The following is a 19,791-nucleotide window of genomic DNA, read 5'->3' as shown; positions in this document are numbered from 1 at the left end:
ATTTCGTCCAAATTTAGGTTCAGACCAGGCCAGTCTACCTTCAGGGGGTATATCTGTTTCATCCGGTTTATCCAAGCTGGCTGGTCATCATGGGATAAATTATTCCACCCCCACCCCCACCCAAACAAACCAAAAGTATTGGCAATAAATGCATCAGGGATTTTATTTCAGCCAGATGAAACGAGTGGCGTCTGTGAAATGAATGGCATCCTGTTAAAATCAGGGGGGCGAACTGGGTGGGAAGAGGGGAGTAATTACAGAGGGAGGGTGGGGGGGGCGTCTTGTATATGGAGGGCGATGCTGGATTTGCACAATGGATGCAAAATGGGACCGAGCGTTACGCAAACATGGAGGCGCTTTTAGGTTGAATGAGGGGGGGGCTTGCGAGGGGTGGGCACGTGTTTGGGAGCAAAATTGGGGTTGATGGAAAGGCACGGTCGCCCTTCTCCCCTTCCTTCACATGCTTGTGATTCTTCCACAGGGACAACCGCCACTATGTGGATCCAAGTGCGCACCATGGATGGGAAAGAGACACATCGGGTGGACTCTCTTTCCAAGCTGACGAAAGTGGAAGAGCTCCGTCAGAGGATCCATGAAGTTTTCAGGGTGCTACCTGACAGACAGAGGCTTTTCTATCGAGGCAAACAGGTACGTTGCTTGTAGCTTTCATTCTTCTCGCCAGTCAGCTTTCAAATCGTGTTGAGATATGAGCGTTGGTTGGGAATTGGCGCTTTGGCACTTCACTCCTTACCACGTGTGGCAGATTCCTCTGCATAGTTTTGTTGTAGGAGTCCTTCAACTCCCCCTTCTGGATTTCTGTTGTGGAGCTCCAAAGCACCTGAAGGCAGGACAAGAAGGAACAACAGATGGAAACTAATCAAGGAAAGAGCTAACCTAAAATTAGGGAGAAACTTCCTGACAGAACAATTAACCAGTGGAACAACTTGCCTCCAGAAGTTCTGAATGCTGCAACACAGAGGGGGTTTTTAAGAAGAGATTGGGCAATCATGGTATAGGGTTTCCTGCTTGAGCGCTGGGGTGGGTGGGTGGGTGGGGGTGGACTAGAAGATCTCCAAGGCCCCTTCTGACTCTTGTCTAGGGAGATTCGCATTCATCCAGGTCATAGATGTCGCAAAGATGCTTTTTTTTCAAGAGGCCACTGGACTTTCCGTTTTTTTTTTTTCCTTTTGAAGACGTTCTGCTTCTCATCAAAATAGATTCTTCAACTCTGAGTGGATGGTGGGAAATGGAAGGATTTATACTCTTTGAAGACTGCTGGTCTTTTGCATTATTTTAGAGGGTCGTTGAGGCCACTTGGAGGTTTACCCTGTGGTCAGGGTCACCTGTGTAGTGCAAATGGATGTGAGTCCTTCTTGGAACTGTTGAAAGGACTGTTGTAGATTGGAGATAGATGATGTTGTATCCTCCCACCCCCCTGTTGTGAGATGGCTGTTCAATTTTGACATAGATGGCCACTTTGACCCCTCTTTCCAACTCTGTTACTCTGAGAAATCAGGACAATGCCTAATTCAGATTTCAAGAGTATCTTTAAAAAAGTGTTTGTACTTTTAAAGTGAGGAGGAAAAGCATGTGTGCATGTATAACAGTGATCTTAAGGTTGATCCAGGTGGATCAGTATCAGAAATAGTTGCTGTGAACAGTGTTGTTCTCTCCATGCTACTGAAGTGTGTTGCATCCCTGAAACTCTTTTCTTAATACAGGCAGACTGCTTATTGACCTCTTGTTCAGTGACCATTCGACGCTGTGACGGTATTGAATGAGTGATACTTAGATCTAGGCTGTAGATTGCATCCCCCTGCAGTCACTCCATCACGATTTGGGTGCTTTACAACCCACTTGTACTTAGGATGGTTGTAGTGTCCCAGGATCATGTGATCCATGTTCGCAGCTTTCCCACAAGCAAAGTTAATGGGGAAGCTGGCAGGGAAGTTTGCAAGTCACTCTAATGAATATCCCCCCTCCCCCCCACGTTCTTGAGCTCACGCCCACCAGATCATCCAGCATGTGCTCCTGCCCTGCTGTACCACCCCCTCTAATCTTCCTGCGGCAGGCCTCCCAAGCCCTCCCCCTACTCCTGAGTGGCGTGGCCTCCCCCATCCTCCTGGGAATCTGCCACTTCCCCCTTAAAAATCTGCAAGGGTTGGGGTTATGACAGCATCCAGGATTGTTGGCTTATCTTCATTAAGCAATGTGGATTTGTAATGTTGTGCTTTACAACTGCATGGCTTAGCAATGGCAATCCTGGTCCTGCCATCGTAAGTGATGGATTGCTTATAGTGAGCGTACAAATGGATTGAAACTGCTACTTACACAGTGGTAAGATGGCTTTTCTCAAGTAATGGCTCAATGAATATTAGCGGAGATGGAGAATTCTAGCTCTTTGGTTGAATTTTTCTGAATGTGTTTGGTATGAGTCTCTTAGGTAAATGGCTTTTTTGAACTGGTTAAATGCTTCCTAAGGAGGCTTGTTATTAATTTGGTTTTTAAAAAATAAAATACTTGCACTGCCCTCTAGTGATAATGTTCTCACAGTGTTTTGATGGTAAATAAAAAAATAGCCATGTCCCTATATCATTCAGTTTCCTTAAGATGATTGGGTGGTGTTTTTTTTTTTTTTTTTTTTTTTTTTTGCCATTTTCTTTTTTTAGGGGGGAATGTTTTTTCCAGCTTTCCATTTTAGCCGGCAATCTTGGAATTTTCTAATAGTTTTCCTGGCGTTTCTTAGCTTTTGAACCCAAAAAAAGTTGTGTCTTCTTTTTTACTTGCTTCTTGGCATCGCTTTCCTGACTACTAGCTTGGCATTAAAAAGTGCTGTATTCCTGCTCTGGTTCTATTAGCAATAAACCTTGTTTTGTGTTCTTTGAAGTCCCTTCAAAGAGTTAATCTACTTAATTACTTGAAATGAAGAGTATTTTCCCCAATTTAACTGTACAATAGCAGGATCATTTTGCATTAACTGTGAATCTAGTAAGGAAGGTAGAGATTTTTTTAGTCTGTTTGTGTGTGTGAGTCTCTTACTTTCCATTCCATTTTAGGAAAATATGAAATTAGAGCCAGTCTGTTTAGTGGCAAAGATATCAGGCTAGACCCTGGGCAGTTGTGAGTTCTCCTGTTTTGGGCACAAAGCCAGCTGGGTGACCTTGGACCAGACACTTTCACTCTGCCCCAAGAAGGAGGCAGTGGCAAACCCCTTTTGAAAAACCATGCCAAGAAAACTTGGTTTGTTTAGACTTGTCTTTTACAAAGTGCAGAGAAGAATATTCGTTCTTGTGAAACGGTTTACACTTTGTGTTGCGCTACCTTGCCTTTGGATTCTGTGCAACTTGTCAGCTCTGTCTTGGTGGCTGCTGGCTTCCTGTTGTCCTTAGCCAGGACTCCTAGGGCTGGTTTTGATGCAGCCGAATGGCTCCTGTTTGCTTAATGATTATTGTTTCTTATTAACAGGATAAAGATATCAGTTTTTACCATCTATGTACCATTAGCATACAGATAGTCCTCGACTTACAGCAGTTCTCTTAGTGAACATTCAAAGAACAATGGCATTGAAAAAAGTGAATTATGACCATTTTTCAGTTATGACATTTCCAGCATCCCCATGATCATGTGATCAAAATTCAGATGCTTAGAAACTGACTCACATTTATGACTGTTGCAACTTTCTGACAAGCAAAGTCAATGGGGAAGCCAGATTCACTGAGCAACCAGAATGCTAACCTATCAACTGCAGTGATTCCCTTAACAACTGAGGCAAGAAAGGTCATAAAATGGGGCCAAACTCACTTAACAAATGTCTCACTTAACACCATAAATTTTGGGCTCAATTGTGGTTGTAAGTTGAGGACTACCTGTAGACAATTTTTAGCTGTTGGGTCATTGTTTTAGAGATATTTCCTTATTAGTTTCCTTCATGCTTTCATCAATGGCTGAGCTTCTACTGTACTTCCCTGGAAAAGTTCTTTTAAAAAAAAGATCAATGAGATATTCCAGGATGGATTTGCCTTGGAAATATCTCCTGATGAACTGTTTAGGAAAGTTGAGCATCAGGACCACAGGAGTTATTTTGTCACATTTTGTATAAAGTCACAAAATGTTTTATGATAGGTCTATATAATTAAATAGTTTATCAAATTTCACAAATTTCAATCCCATGGGAATCATGGGTCCAAGATTTTGGATACATTCTGTAAATTAGCCCATTTGAGATCTCGATTCAAAAATTATTGCCTTATAATGCACCGTTTAGTCCAGTTAAACAAGAGTTTTAGAGATAGATAGATAACAAGCTTTGCAAACAATAGGGTTTGTTTGTCTTGCCGCACAAATAAATTTTGAGAAACACTTTAACCCACAAACTATGCAGCCATTCCTCTAGCGTCGTTTGCTCTGCAGATATTCTCATAATGCTATCATAATGCCTTACCACAAATATGACTTCATTGCCCCAAATTCACAACTAATAATGCTGTATAAGAGATTATTAGATTGGATTGGGAAATCAGGAAATGCTGTCATTAGGCAGATTTCATCTATGCAAATAGTAGAAATAGGCATATTTTTTTAATTTTTAATTTTATCGGCTGGCCAACTCCAACTGACTCAAAAGTGCTCCATGCACGGAACAGTCTATTTTTGAGTGGTGAGGCCCTAACCTAATCAAAGTTGAATCAGAGCTCTTTTGATCAGGGCCAAAGAAGTTTAGGAGGGAGAACCTGGGGAACACCCCCCCTCCCCCAATATTGACAGCTGTGAGGATGCAGGCGAGGAAAGAGGGTGGGAAGATTTTAGGAACTGGAAAAGAAAGAATGAATATAAAAAATAGAATCATAGATCTGGAAGGGATTTTGGAGGTCTTCTAGTCATAACCCCTGCTCAAGGCAGGAGACCTTATACCATCCTGGTCAAATGTTCGTCCAGTCTATTCTTGAAAACCTCCGGTGATGGAGCACCCACGTCTCCTGGAAGCAAGCTTTCCATTGATTAATATTGGTGTTATTCCTCTTTTGGAAATCTAGGTCACTATTTTGCTATAGTTGATGGCTCTCCAAGATTTCAAGTGGGTATTTCCTATGTGGCGTGCTTGGTCCTTCAGTTTGAAACCTTCTGCCTGCAAAGGACATGTGAACTCCGTATCTTAACATTTCTGTTAACCGTTGTTTGCCTTTTGTGACTGTGATCTTCTCTCAACCTACAGATGGAAGATGGCCACTCCCTTTTTGATTACAGCGTGAATTTGAACGACATCGTCCAGTTGTTAGTGAGACAAAGCCCCACTCTCTTGCCCCTGGTGAACAAGGAGAAAGACTCTGAACTTTCGGACACGGACTCTGGCTGCTGTTCAGGCCAAAGTGAATCGGACAAAAGCTCCAATAATGGGGAAGGGGCCGTGGAGATGGAGGCCCAGTGCAGTACTGCCGTTGGGACTGACTTGGTGGACCCCGGCTTTGGATTCTATAAGGTGCGACTGCTTTAGATGGAAGGTTGAGATGCAGAGACCTTTTGAAGCAGAAGAGCCTCTATTCTTTAGTTCCGGGGGAACTGCACGGAGAATTAGCATGTCTGTATAATACATTAAAGGGACGTGGTGGCTCAGTGGCTAAGATGCTGAGCTTGTCAATCGAAAGGTCAGCGGTTCGAGTCCCTAGCGCCGTGTAACGGGGTGAGCTCCCGTTCCTTGTCCCAGCTTCTGCCAACCTAGCAGTTCGAAAGCACGTAAAAAATGCAAGTAGAAAAATGGGGACCACCTTTGGTGTGAAGGGGGTAGTGTTCCGTGCGCCTTTGGCATTGAGTCATGCCGGCCACATGATCACAGAGACGTCTTTGGACAGCGCTGGCTCTTCGGCTTTGAAAAGGAGATGAGCACCGCCCCCTAGAGTCTGGAACGGCTAGCACATATGTGCGAGGGGAACCTTTACCTTTATCTTATAATACATTAAGACAGGATTAATCTTAGTCATTGTAGAGATTCTGACAATGAATGCCTCCCTGGTGGTTAAGCAAGCCACGGCCAGCCATAGTTTGGCAACTTCTCTTTCATTTGTCTGAAATCCTGGTAAACTTAGCAATACAGGAACATCTAATACAGGTAGTCCTTGACTTCACAGTGACCCTTTGAAGTTACAACGGCACTGAAAGTGATCAAAATGAGCAGTTGGATCATATTTATGACGATTGCGGTGTCCCAGGATCATATGATAACCTTTTATGACTTTCTCAGCTGGCTTCCAACAAAATGAGTGGGGAAAGCCGGATTTCCTTAACAACCACACAATTCACTTAATAACTTCTGTGATATGCTTAACAACTTTGGCAAGAAAGGTTTGTAAAACGGGGCAAAACTCACTTAACCACCGTCTTGCTTAGAAGTGGAAATTTTTGGCTCAATTGTGGTCCCAAGTCAAGGATTATCTGTACTTCCTGGTTGTCCACCATGAGGGATGCTGAGAGGTGAAGCAACCTGCTTTCCTTCACTAATGTGTCCCCTGGAGCTTTGGAGGTCACCTTAAGAAGGAGAGCCGGCTGTTCTACTCCCTGGCCTGCCTGCAGCCCACATGGCTCTGTCCTGGAATCCGGTGCCATCTTGGGAGCAGTTACAATTGATTGTAGCCTCTCTAAAATGGTTGCCTGCTCCAAGGATGGAGCCACATGGCCTCCACTGTGTAGGGAGGTTGCATAATGCAACAGCTGTTTCCAGAAGGTGATGTATAATACCCAGGAGATAAGGGACCAAACATTTGGTGAGGTTGAGGGGGATGGGAAGCAGAGCGTGGGACTCAATGGGATGGGAAACAGGCTTGAGTTCTGAGAATATCTAATGGTATGGGAAAGGCCTACCTGGATCCATGGGGTCTGAAATGGTGAATAGGGTCTCATGCTTGAGCAGGGAATTGGACTGGAAGACCTCCAAGGTCCCTTCCATTTCTGTTATCCTGTTAAATAACTCAAGGCACCCTCGGATGGAGGAGGCCCACAACAGGACACAAGCGATCTGTGGTGTTGCTGCAGCGCAGATCTATACTAGGCCCTCCTAGACCCTCCCCCACACCCCATGCTCTGCTTAATGGCTACATCAGGGAGAACAAAGATGAGCATCTTTAAACAAGGCGATCACTGTGCTACTTGCTTAATGACCGTCATGACATGGGATCTTAATGGGTAGGCTCCATTATGGTCATGGGTTCAGCACAAGTAAAGCAAGTGGGTCCTGATCAAAGAGAGATGCTAAATTCTTACCCCAATCTTTTTCTTAAAAAAAAAATAAAAAACTCTTTTGTGCACTATTTGGAATGGGGAACTGGAAGGTTATCTTGTCCATTTTAACTGTAAATGATCAGTCTGAACAAACTGATCCATGTTTGGATACGTCAAATCCAAGGACAGCATAGCTTACTTAAAACAGTAATTTTAAGACTGGAAAGTGAAAATGGATGCAAATGCAGAGCAGAAAACTTTGGGTATAATTTCCGAAATCCAGCACTTTAGAAACCGTCATCAAATATTTAGCAGTCAATCCTGTGCAGTAATAAAAGGTTTCCATGATTACTGGTACCTAGAAGAAAGATAAGAGGCTAAATTTGAGGGGGGGTTTTCAGACCCTGAAAATAGAGGTAGACTAATATACAGGCAGTCCTTGACGTAAAACAGTTCATTTAGTGGCTGTTCAAAGTTACAACATCACTGAAAACAGTGACTTATGACCATTTACATCCCCATGGACACATGATCAAAATTCAGATGCTTGGCAATTGGTTCATACTTACGACGGTTGCAGGGTAACCTGGGGTCATGTGATCCCCTTTTGTGACCTTCTGAAAGCAAAGTCAATGGGGAAGCCAGATTTACAAAACAACCATGTTATTAATTTAATAACTGCAGTTGATTCACTTAACAAATGTTGTAAAATGGGGCAAAACTCACTTAACAAATTTCTCACTTAACAACATACATTTGGGGCTCAATTGTGCTCGTAAGTTGAGGACCACCTGGATATAAAAGCTGTATTCACATGAATGTGGGATATTTGAAGACTTGACTTTCATATTGTTAGCTGATTAAAAATCAATGTTTTGCTTTGGGGCTTCTGGTTTAGATTAACGAGTTGGTAGACGCTCGCGACACGAGCATGGGAGCCTGGTTCGAAGCGCAAGTTGTGAAAGTGACTCGGAAAGGGAACTCGGCGAGCAAGGCGAACGAAAGTGACGAAGAGTCCAATTTGGAAGAAGCCGTTCCCGATGAGGACATTACGTATCACGTGAAATATGAAGAGTGAGTATTTTGGGATATATTTATTTTTTCCTAGTGTCTCGAGTGGCAGCATTTATTCAGAAGGCAGGTTTACTTTTGAAAATGGTGTGGATGTTGCAGAAATTATTTGGATCTAAATTCATCCAGGCTCCCAGTCTTGTCTGTTCACCATTGGCATTAAAAAAAAATCTCCATTGGTCAATTTCAAAAGGTGGCTTGACTTGGAATAGCTTATATCCTGCAACAATATCTTCAACAAACCTCCACATCTGCCTATCCCAGGTCCTTGGGAAGGACCTGACAGGTAGATAAAAATGCCACATTCAGTTTGAACATCTAACTGATTGTAATGAACCATAACATAGGTAGTCCTTGACTTACAAACAGTTCATTTAATGACCATTCAAAGTTACAACAGCACAGAAAAAATGATTTATGACCGTTGCAGCATCCCCAGGGTCATGTGATCAAAATTCAGACACTTGGCAACTGACTCATATTTATCAGCGTCTCAGCATCCTGGGGTCAAGTGCCATCCTTCCGAGGTAGGTAAAATGAGGACCCGGATTGTGGGGGCAATAAGCTGACTTTGTATAAAAAAGAACACCGCTTAGGGGGGGCCGAAAGCCCCACTAAGCAGGTATACACAAAAGTATGAAGGCTATTGCTTAGCGCATTGTAAGCCGCCCTGAGTCTCCGGAGAAAGGCGGCATATAAATCGAACCAATAAATAAAACAGTAAAATAAATCTCCTTTTGCAAGCTTCCGACAAGCAAAATTCATGGGGAAGCCAGATTCACTTAACAGCCGTCTTATTAACTTAACAGCTGCAGTGATTCACTTCACAATGGTGGCAAGAACAGTCCTAAAAAGGGGCGAAATTCACTTCCCAATCGAAAGTTTGGCCTCAGTTGTGTTCGTAAGTCGAGGACTACTTGTACTTGTCTGGGAAAGGTGCAGTGGCTTATTTTATTTTATTTCCTTCTCCCTGATAAAGCTATCCAGAGAACGGTGTCATCCAGTTGAGTTCCAGAAATGTCCGCGCTCGTGCCAGGACAGTTTTAAAATGGGAAGAGATAGAAATCGGAGATGTTGTCATGTTGAATTATAATCCCGATGATCCAAAAGAGAGGGGCTTCTGGTACGACGCGGAAATCCTCCAGAAGCGGGAAACAAGGACTTACAAAGAATTATACGCCAAGATTGTTCTTGGGTAAGTGAGCTTGCTCGGAAGCTCTTCCAAACAAACTGTTATTTTGTGGTTCATCCAACTTTTGGAGACTAGGATAATGTAACCCAGATATGTTTCCTTTCCTTTTATTCATTTTTATTACTTTTAAAATAATGAGAAAAGGGGGGGAAAATGCAAAGATAATTTTGATAGAAATATACCCATTACACTCCCTCCATCTAGATTATTGTGCTCCTCGAGATAAGATCTACGCCACGCCCCCCCCCCCCCCCGGCTCCCTTGGACTTTCAAAAGAGCCTGAAAACCTGGCTCTGCCAATTGGCCTGGGGTCCCAATTGGAATCTGTCATTCTGGAGGTGGTTTTAGTACAGCTGTCCCCAACCTTTATAACTTGGCAGCCGGGGAGGGGGAAGAGGGGAACTGGCCCACTGCTCACGTAAGTCGAGTTGCACTCACACATGCGCTGGGCAGCTGCTCGCATGGCCCGGTTCTGAACAGGCTACAGCCCAGTAGTGGGCCACGGCCTGGGGGTTGGGAACCCCTAGTTTAATAGACTGAGAAGATCCCACATCCACCTTGTTCATATATTTTACCCAGTTTTTTGTCCTTCAATCTTTTTAATATTTATGTTGCTGTTTTTATGATATTGTAAGCCGCTTAGAATCACTCAACAATGAAATGGGCTATAAATAAATACATGCATCCATGTATACATACATACATACATACATACATACATACATTCATACATTATCAAGGGAAACAAGCAGTCCAGAAATGTTCTCACTCAGAAGTCAAAGGGAAGGACTGCCGTGTATATTCAAAGTAGGAGCATTAATATGGCGTTAATATTTGCAGGATTGGTAGGAAGGAATTCTGCTGGGAGAAACCACCATTGTTGCTGCCTCTCTTGCTCAGCTTGTTCTAATCCCTGTTTTGCAGTGATGGTGGAGATATCTTGACTGATTGCCGAATTGCTCTGGTGGACGAGATTTACAAGATCGAAGAACCAGGCTGTGCTGTTCCTTTGACGGCAGAAAGTCCCCAAAAAAGTGAGTTGCCTTCCAATTGACTTGTCCTGCTTTGCAACGAGTAATAGTTTTTGCTACAAATATAGTCACCAAGCCAGTTTTCATGGCTAAGGCAGGACTAAAATTCATGTCTCCTGGTGATTGGCACAGTCACCCAGCTGGGTTTCATGCCTAAGGAAAGCAGGATGAACTCACTATTCTCTGGTGATTGGCTCAAAGTCACCAACCCGACTGTGGTTCCTAAGGCAATCTTAGAATTTAGAACATCACACCTAATAAATGTTAATAACTCATTTTTCTGAAAAAAAAAAAAAATTCCACCCTTTTAAAATATCATCCGAGCTAGTGCAATCACCATAATTAACGCTAGCGAATGTCATAATTTGCGTCTCTTGGATGAGATTCAGAGCCCACATCCTTTTTGACCTTCTGTCTTATGGCTGTTCTTTCTGAGGTTCTTTATGTGCCTGCTTTTCTTAAACTTTAGGACAGAGCGGACCCGTGTGCAAGCATTGTAAAGACAACCCGAGCAAAACCTGCCGGATGTGCGCCTGCCACATATGCGGTGGGAAACAAGACCCTGAAAAACAGCTCATGTGTGATGAGTGTGACATGGCTTTCCACATTTATTGCCTTGACCCCCCTCTTAGCAGGATACCTGACGATGAGGACTGGTAAGTCGAAACGAATCCCTGTAAGCAACGTCTTTCAACTTTGGCAACTTTAAGACGTATGGACTTCAACTCCCAGAATTCTCCAGCCAGCCATGCTGCAGATATATGCTGGGAGTTGAAGTTCACACATCTTAAAGTGGGCACGGTTGAGAAAAATTACCCCACGATGAATCTTAAGACGTGTGACTGTCCTATAGAACTATTTATTAATAGTAAATTACTAAGGTTAATTTACTAATGTAAATTTCTGTGTTGTATCTCACCTTACTTGTGTTAATGTCTTTATAAAAAAACATGGGAAATTGGCAAGATTGTGAGCCTCCTGGGGTTTGGTACAGGATGGGCAAGACTATACAGGTCATTCTTGACTGACAAGCATAACTGAGCCTGGAATTATGGTCATAAGTTGTGCCGATAATTAAGTGGGGCACTACATGTTTGCACCTGATTTTGCGACCTTGGTTGTAGCAAACATTAAGCGAACATGGAAGGTTTTAAGCGACCTCGTTTTCTCCAATGGTCTTTTCAAAATTAGAAACAGAAGTAAAAGCTTGGGTATTAATTTATGTTTTTAGTTGATAAAATTTTTGTCTTTCATGATTGTAAACCGCCTAGAATTACCCTGAAGAGGGCCTGCCAATAAATTTCATAAACAAACAAACCTGACTGCAGGATGCCAAAAGCGGCCAAAACGTGGGCTAGTTGCTGAGTGCCCGAAATACAGTCACACAACCCGGGGAGGGTGGCCATCAGAATCTGGGTTGGGTATACCTGTTTTGAGGTCCATCGGAAGTATAAATGGTTGCTAAGCAACTGGCCATAAGTCAAGGACTACCTATATACCCTGTTTTAAATAAGTAAATAAAACAATTTTTTTCTGAAAGATAAGCAGTTGTCTTTATTGTGAATTAAGGTGGATTCTCTTCAAGATGCAGTCTGTTTGGCACGGTTTGGGGAGTCTTGGAAAGCTGTAACTTGCTATACCTGCACCATTTGAAATTGAGAAAGTAGCTTTTAATATATGTCTCTCTAGTATTGCAGGTAACAAAAATGAAAAAAATGAATGTCTTCTCTCTTTCTTTTTTTTTAAATGTTTAGGTATTGTCCCGAATGCCGAAATGATGTGAATGAGGTGGTTTTGGCCGGTGAGAAGCTGAAAGAAAGCAAAAAGAAATCTAAGATGGCATCTGCTAATTCATCTTCTCAGCGGGATTGGGGCAAGGTAACTGGAACCTGGCTATGCTTGTTTGTTGCAGGCCAAAAGATGCCCTTCATATGGCTCAGCCGGCACAAAATATACTGCAGGTTTCTAATTTATTAAAATACTGGGAAGCTTATGGAGAGAAGGGGGAATTGCTGAGTGCAGAGGTTAAGGCAGCAGACTAAAAAGTGGGAGTCCCACCTTAGCCATGAAAGCAAGTGGTGATTTTGGGGCCAATCACCAGGAGACTGAGTTCTAGTCCCCCTCAGCCATGAAAGCCAGGTGGGCGACTTTGAGCCAATTACCAGGAGACTCTTGAGTTCTAGTCCCTCCTTAGGCATGAAAATGGGCCAATCACCAAGAGACAGTTCTAGTCCCCCTCAGCCATGAAAGCCAGGTGGGTGACTTTGAGCCAATTACCAGGAGACTCTTGAGTTCTAGTCCCTCCTTAGGCATGAAAATGGGCCAATCACCAAGAGACAGTTCTAGTCCCCCTCAGCCATGAAAGCCAGGTGGGTGACTTTGAGCCAATTACCAGGAGACTCTTGAGTTCTAGTCCCTCCTTAGGCATGAAAATGGGCCAATCACCAAGAGACAGTTCTAGTCCCCCTTAGCCATGAAAGCCAGGTGGGCAGGCTTTGAGCAATTGCTCTCTCTTAGGCCAATCCACCTCACAGGGTTGCTGTAGAGGAGGAAGGTGTATTGGATATGTTCACTACTTTGAGTTAATTGTAAAGCTAATTAAGGTGTGATATAAACAATGAGAATAGCTAATCAGAGCAACCTTATAAACTGTGCAGTTCTATTGATAGCACATTAATTAATACAATTTATAGGTCACCAATAAGGCAACTGAGTAGTTTACAAAAAAAACAACAACTAAATATAAAACAAATTAGAACTAAAAATTATATTAAAAAACTAAAACCAAGCGGGGGGGAGGGGGGAGATGGCACGGAGGTCAGCCTGTTTGCTGGCTCCAATGCTGTGCACAGGTGAAGATCCATTTCTCCCACCAAAGACTGTGCAGCTGAGAGGCCTGGTCAGTTAATTCTGGTTATTTTAAGCAATGGGGTGTTTTATTAGAAGTTTGGAAAAGTGCAGGAAGACTAGCCAAATATATCCATGGGTTGGTTATGTTGATCATGTTTAAAACGTGGCCCCCTCTCCCCTTTTCTTTTTAAGGGCATGGCGTGCGTGGGACGCACAAGGGAATGTACCATTGTGCCATCAAACCATTATGGGCCCATCCCTGGAGTTCCAGTGGGAACCATGTGGAAATTCAGAGTCCAGGTGAGATGCTGCTACTAGGAAGCACTGAGAATGTACAGTAGATCTGTCGAGCCCCACCATCCCGCTCGACACTGCAACACGGGGCGTGAGGACGGGACGGGGCTGCGCCATCACCAAGCTCCGAATACCCTGCTTGCGACAGGGATAGGTTTACATTCACACATGGAGGGGGGGTGCACGTAGGCGCTACGGAAGGCGGTCGGGACCAGGGCTCCACGGGATCGGGGTGCTGCTTATGCGGGACGCTTCGGGAATGCAGCAGCCGGCGCTTGTTATTGCTCCGCCCGCTTCCTGGTCTGCTGATTCACTGAGGGCGGGGCGTTGTCCTGGGCGGTATTCGAGCTCCGCCTCACAGCTGACAGGCGCAGGGCAGATATAAGCGCTACATGCCATATGCATGTAGCGCCAATTTTAAATCGTTATGACTGCAGCGTTTTCGGGACGGACAAGATGAAACCAGCATTATACACTCAATGTTGTTCTTAGTGGTTTGTACTTGTTGCGCCTGAGGATTCTGAGAAGATCTTTCTAGGTGTCAATATGTAAATTGTTTGAGTCTGAAGTAAAAGGGAATACAAGGGAAAAATCTAACCGGGTTGGCCAGCACTATAGTTTTTAAAGAGTGCCAGATTCACACTTGCTTCATACTGGTAGTCTTTGCTTAATGATTCATCATTCAATGACCATTCAGAGTTATGCTGAACCCAGTAAAACGGCATGCTATATCCTTCCTTGAAGTTACCCCTCTCTCCCTCCCTCTCTCTTCCCCCTCCCTCCCTCTCAGATAGACAGACATACCCCTATCATATGATTGCATTTCAAGTATTTGGCAACTGGCTCACATCGATGACCAGTTGCAGTATCCCATAGTCATGTGGCCATGATTTGTGATGTCTTTTGCTGTTTCCAGGCAGAAAATGGCAGAAAATATCCATTGGATATGCTGGATTTGCTTAATGATCACATGGTGTGCTTAACAACCATGGCGACTTCCTTATAATCATAATTAAAAATATCTTGTAGATGGACTAGATAGATATAGATATAGATATAGATATAGATATAGATAGATAGCAATAGCAATAGCATTTAGACCTATACATCACCTCAGAGGGTTTTATAGCCCTCTCTGAGCGGTTTACAGAGTCAGCCTATGGCCCCCAAGAAATCTGGGTCCTCATTTTATCGACCTCGGAAGGATGGAAAGCTGAGTCAATCTTGAACTGGTCAGGATTGAACTCCTGGCAGTTGGTACAATTAGCCTGCAAAACTGGATTCTAATCATTGTGCCACCAGGGCTCTATATGACTGAAATGTTGTTCAGATTTCTAAACTGAAAAGGGTGAGGGGGAGTGACTCTTTCTTTATTCATGTAATTATGGATAACCGTGATGGTCTCATGCACTAAAAGCTTTGACCTGTGACCTTGCCTTTATCCCTTCAGGTGAGTGAGTCGGGTGTCCACCGGCCTCATGTTGCTGGGATTCATGGCCGGAGCACCGATGGCGCCTATTCTTTGGTCCTGGCTGGCGGATACGAAGATGATGTAGTAAGTGACATTGTATCTCTCAGTGCTGCCCTCTTCTTTACCAGAAGTCCCAAGGCCAATGAGATATTCGTATTTCAGTTAAATTAAATTAGTTGAATTTAATTACTTAGTTCAAACAATTAATTGTTAATTACAGAACTGAATGCTTTATTTCCGAGCCATCTTGAAAGCCTCTACCTTAGATAACTGTCCCAAGATAACCTGGTTTTGTGATTTTTCTGCTGATGTTTCTTCCCTTTATCACCTCTTAAACTAGCAACCTTTCCTTTGAGCTTCTGCTTAGTGTATAGTCAAACTCTGAAATTGTTTTTTGGGTCAAGAAAAACTGATTTAATAACTAAAGGGGTAGGGTGGGCTTCTTTGCAGGTTAAGGCTGCTCAGCTCTGCGTTAGTTGGAGTTAAATTGTCAAGTGTCTGTTCTAGTATGGAGGTGATGCAGAACAGCCTTCTCATGGCTCCTTTGTTTACTGGGCTGTGATGCTGCTCCAATCCAGTAATACGCACTGAGCAGTGCACGTACGTGACACACTATTGGGATTAAAATAAATGTAAGAAATATAGAAGTGCAACAGAATCTTAGGGTTTGGGTTACTTGCAAGAGCAAGTTTGAAACAACAGTCCCTCACAGTTGCTGCTGTTGCTTGGGAAATTCTGGGATCTGAAGTCCACACATCTTAAAAGTTGTTGAGATTGAGAAAGCTTAGTTAACTCTGATTTAGAGGAGTCTTCCAAAGTGGGAAGTGGCACTTTGGCTTCTTCGTTGTTGTTGTTTTTTTTAAAAAAAACAAATGAACGGTTGAAGCATAAAAGCTGGCATAAAGCCATTGACTGCAAGGAATATATAATATGTTGCATCTTTTTGAGTTTATGCATGTATAATAAAATTGATTGTCTGTACTGGCCCTGAAATATATAAACTCAGGCTAAAGCCTATATATTTGTATTGCTATAAAAAGAATAAATAATTGTACATACAGGTAGTCCTCGAGTTACAACCATAATTAAGCCTGGCAATTATGGTTTTAAGTCATGACAGTTGTAAAGCAGACCACCGTGGACCTGGACTTGATTTGATTATCTTTTTTTGCAACAATTGTTAATCGAACCAATTGTTTGCTATGGGCTTGTTTTTGCCACAAACCAGAAGTAAAAGCCAATTTCAGGAAAACCATCGTAATTCTCAGTTATGTGACCATGGGGTAGAACAAAGGGGCATAAACGCTGATTGGTTGCTAACCACTGAAAATGTGATCATGTGATCTTGGGAAGGAACCAACACCAGAACTTTGAAACTGGTCTGTAAGCAGCTTTGGGGGTGTCTGTTGTAACTTGGAATGATTGGTAAGTGATTGGTCTTAAGTCAAGGACTACGTGTATTGATGAAGCTGTGGTGTGGCAAAGCTAGAACTTGGGGTCAAAAGCTTCTTTGCAAATGTTCACATTTGGAAGAACTCCGAGCAGTTTGCCAAACAGATCATGAATTATGCCAAGTTGGAGAAAGATTTCAGCATTCCACATGCAGCATGCTATTGCCCACCAATTAGTACAGGCAAGCAAATATCCAAGTCTTTTTAAGTGCCAAAATCAATCGAGTGACCAGCTGAGTGGAATTTTTCCACCCCTGAATTGAACGATCTGAATATATTTCAGGATCATGGAAATTCTTTCACTTACACGGGGAGCGGAGGCCGTGACCTTTCGGGGAACAAGCGGACAGCTGAACAGTCTTGCGATCAAAAACTTACAAAAATGAACAGGTGAGGAGAAACCCCCAAGGAATTCTGCAAAAGACGGGGAGCGAATGAAGCTAAACATGTCTGATAGAATTGCATTTATAATTCAGTGGATGCTTAGTGGTTTGTCTGCATCAGGGAGGGTCTATAAAATTTTCATACCTTGCTTTGTGGACAGGGTATTTTTGCAGGTTCTGTTCTCATGCAATTATTCTCACGTGTTCATATACCTGATACTGCTCCATTGCACACCTCCTTTGTATTACTGTGGAATCATGTATGGGCCAGAAAGCACATAAATGGAAAAAATTGCATGTTGGCAAAACCTCTGCCAAAAAATAACTGTTCTTTGTTCATGAATGTCCACCAGAGTAAGATACAGCTCTCCAATTAAACTGTGCAGCTGGATGGAAAGTAACTCAACAAAATAGCTGATAAATTATATATCTAAAGCTTATAAATGTTCACCTTAGACTAAATCATTATCTTGACAAATTTTAAGCTTAGTGGAGATGAATACTCCAGCCAGCCAGGGTGGTTGGGGAATCCTGGGAATTGAAGTCCACCTGTTTTAAAATTGCCAAGGTCGAGTCATTGGTATTGATTTAATACCAATATCCGTAAATACATGCTGGTTTTCAGGCACCCATATTTTCATTGTAACAGTTGAAAGGGACCATGGAGGTCTTCTAGCCCAACGCTGCACAAGGAGCAAACCCGATACCATTTCAGACAAATACTTGTCCAATCTCTTCTTAAAAAACTTCACTGTTGGAGCATTTACAACTTGTGGAGCAGGGGTGAAATGCTCCCGGTTCGGACTGGATTGTCTGATCTGGTAGCGATGGCGGCGGGTGGTTCGGACAACCCGTAGCAAAAAACCCTGCCCCCCCCCATGCCCAGCTGAGCTGCGCGATCATCAGAGGCTTTTTTTTTTTACTTTTAAAAAGCATTTTTTCTACAACCTCTTTGGCCTTCGGTCAAAAGCCGCTGACAATCACAGCTGAGCAGCGCAAAGATTGTGCGCCACAGCTGATCACCCCCCCCCTCGCGCCCTGTTCTACTTACTGTATGCCTCCTTTTGGTGTGCATTGCACATGCGCACCTCACATTTGGTGCGCGCTGTGCATGCGCAGCCAGGGAACCGGTTGTAAACCGGTTCCGATTTCACCACTGTTCTGGAGGCAAGTTGTTCCATTGATTAATTGTTATTACTGTCAGTAAAATTCTCCTTAGTTCCAGGTTGCTTCTCTCCTTGATTAGTTTCCATCCGTTGCTTCTTGTCCTGCCCTCAGGTGCTTTGGAGAATAAGTTGACCCCCTCTTCTTTGCAGCAGCCCCTCAAATATTGGAAGACTGCTATCATGTCACCCCTAGTCCTTCTCTTCATTAAACTAGACATACCCAATTCCTGCAACCGTTCTCCGTATATATTAGCCCCCCCCGACTCCTAATTATTTTTGTTGCTCTTCTCTGCACTCTTTCCAGAGTCTCAACATCTTTTTATATCATGACTAAAACTGGATGCAGTGTGTTCTTACCAAAGCATTATAATGTGGTATTTTCATGTGATAATGCCACTTTATAACGTGACTTGGAAATGCTGGAGTGATTGGTTGCTGGTTGTAAATCACTTTTCTCGGTGTCGTAACTTTGAATGGTTGCTAAATGAATAACTATGTTGAGGACTACCTATAGAAGGGAGGATCAAAGTCCCCAGGAAAGACCCTTCAACCCCTTTGTCTTTTCACGGTTGGCAGAGCTCTGGCCCTGAACTGCAGTGCGTCGATTAACGATAAAGAGGGTGCCGAAGCCAAGGACTGGCGAGCTGGGAAACCAGTTCGAGTGGTGCGGAACATGAAGGGAGGCCGATACAGCAAATATGCCCCCACAGATGGAAATCGTTACGATGGGATCTATAAGGTAAGATTGGGTTGGTTTATAAATGGGGCCCCAAAGCTTGGGGAAAGGAGGTGTTGTGCCTGGCCACTTTATTTTATTCTATTTTATTCCTTTTTTTGTTTGTATCCCACCTTTATTATTTTTATAAATAACTAAGGTGGTACACGCACCTAATTCTCCTTCCTTCTCTTTTTCCCGACGATAATTATCCTGTAAGGTGGGTTGGGCCGAGACGGAGGACTGGCCCAAAGTCACCCAGTTGGCTTTCATGCCTTAAGGTGGGACTAGAACTCACAGTCTCCTTGTGATGGGCCCAAAGTCACCTAGCCATTTTTCATGCCTAAGAGGAGATTCTAACTCACAGTCTCCTGGTAATTGGGCCAAAGTCATCAAGCAGGCTTTCATACCTAAGGCAGGACTAGAACTTACCGTCTCCTGATTTCTAGCCTGGTACCTTAACCACTACAACAAACTGTTTTTATGGAATTGATATCTGTTTCTCTGTTCCCTTTTACAGGTAGTTAAATATTGGCCCGAAACAGGGAAATCTGGCTTCTTAGTTTGGCGTTACATGCTCAGGAGAGATGATGAAGAGCCAGCCCCTTGGACCAGAGAAGGCAAAGAGAGGATGAAGAAACTTGGCCTGACCATGCAGGTACACAGGGGTGGGTGGGGTGGGGGGAGTGTTGTCTTGTAAAGGGTGGCGATGAGCAGCCATCCGTTGTTTTGATAGGCAGAGGTTATGTCACAACTGACTTTTTCGTCACCCCTGCTTTAGTATCCCGAAGGGTACCTGGAAGCCGTTGCAAACAAAGATAAAGAAAACAGCAAGAAAATAGAAGAAGAATCCCCAGTTCAAGGGAAGAGGAAAAGGAAATCCGGTAAATGATCTTCTTGAGCTGAGTTGCCTGCACATCTTTTTGAAGTCTCTCTTTGATGAATGAATGAATGATGA

At 43.3% G+C, this 19,791-nt stretch overlaps 1 protein-coding gene across 1 annotated transcript in view; it reads left to right on the top strand.

Annotated features, from left to right (window-relative positions):
- The window catches only part of UHRF1 (ubiquitin like with PHD and ring finger domains 1), a 34,190-nt gene that overhangs the window by 11,960 nt on the left and 2,439 nt on the right, over nt 1-19,791 (top strand). Inside the window, exons 2-14 of the mRNA XM_070931893.1 lie at nt 482-648; nt 5,213-5,476; nt 8,108-8,283; nt 9,260-9,475; nt 10,397-10,506; nt 10,973-11,159; nt 12,258-12,381; nt 13,546-13,653; nt 15,098-15,202; nt 16,853-16,959; nt 18,695-18,857; nt 19,354-19,491; nt 19,615-19,717. Coding sequence (XP_070787994.1) covers nt 496-648; nt 5,213-5,476; nt 8,108-8,283; nt 9,260-9,475; nt 10,397-10,506; nt 10,973-11,159; nt 12,258-12,381; nt 13,546-13,653; nt 15,098-15,202; nt 16,853-16,959; nt 18,695-18,857; nt 19,354-19,491; nt 19,615-19,717 — 1,954 coding nt within the window. The 5' untranslated portion in view covers nt 482-495. The remainder of the gene's footprint in view (nt 1-481; nt 649-5,212; nt 5,477-8,107; nt 8,284-9,259; nt 9,476-10,396; nt 10,507-10,972; nt 11,160-12,257; nt 12,382-13,545; nt 13,654-15,097; nt 15,203-16,852; nt 16,960-18,694; nt 18,858-19,353; nt 19,492-19,614; nt 19,718-19,791) is intronic.

Source organism: Pituophis catenifer, unplaced genomic scaffold, assembly GCF_029215685.1.
Source record: "Pituophis catenifer annectens isolate HBS135680 unplaced genomic scaffold, rPitCat1.0.hap2 SCAF_1, whole genome shotgun sequence".
Taxonomy (NCBI): Eukaryota; Metazoa; Chordata; class Lepidosauria; order Squamata; family Colubridae; genus Pituophis; species Pituophis catenifer.
This window is presented reverse-complemented; position numbering and strand designations above follow the sequence as displayed.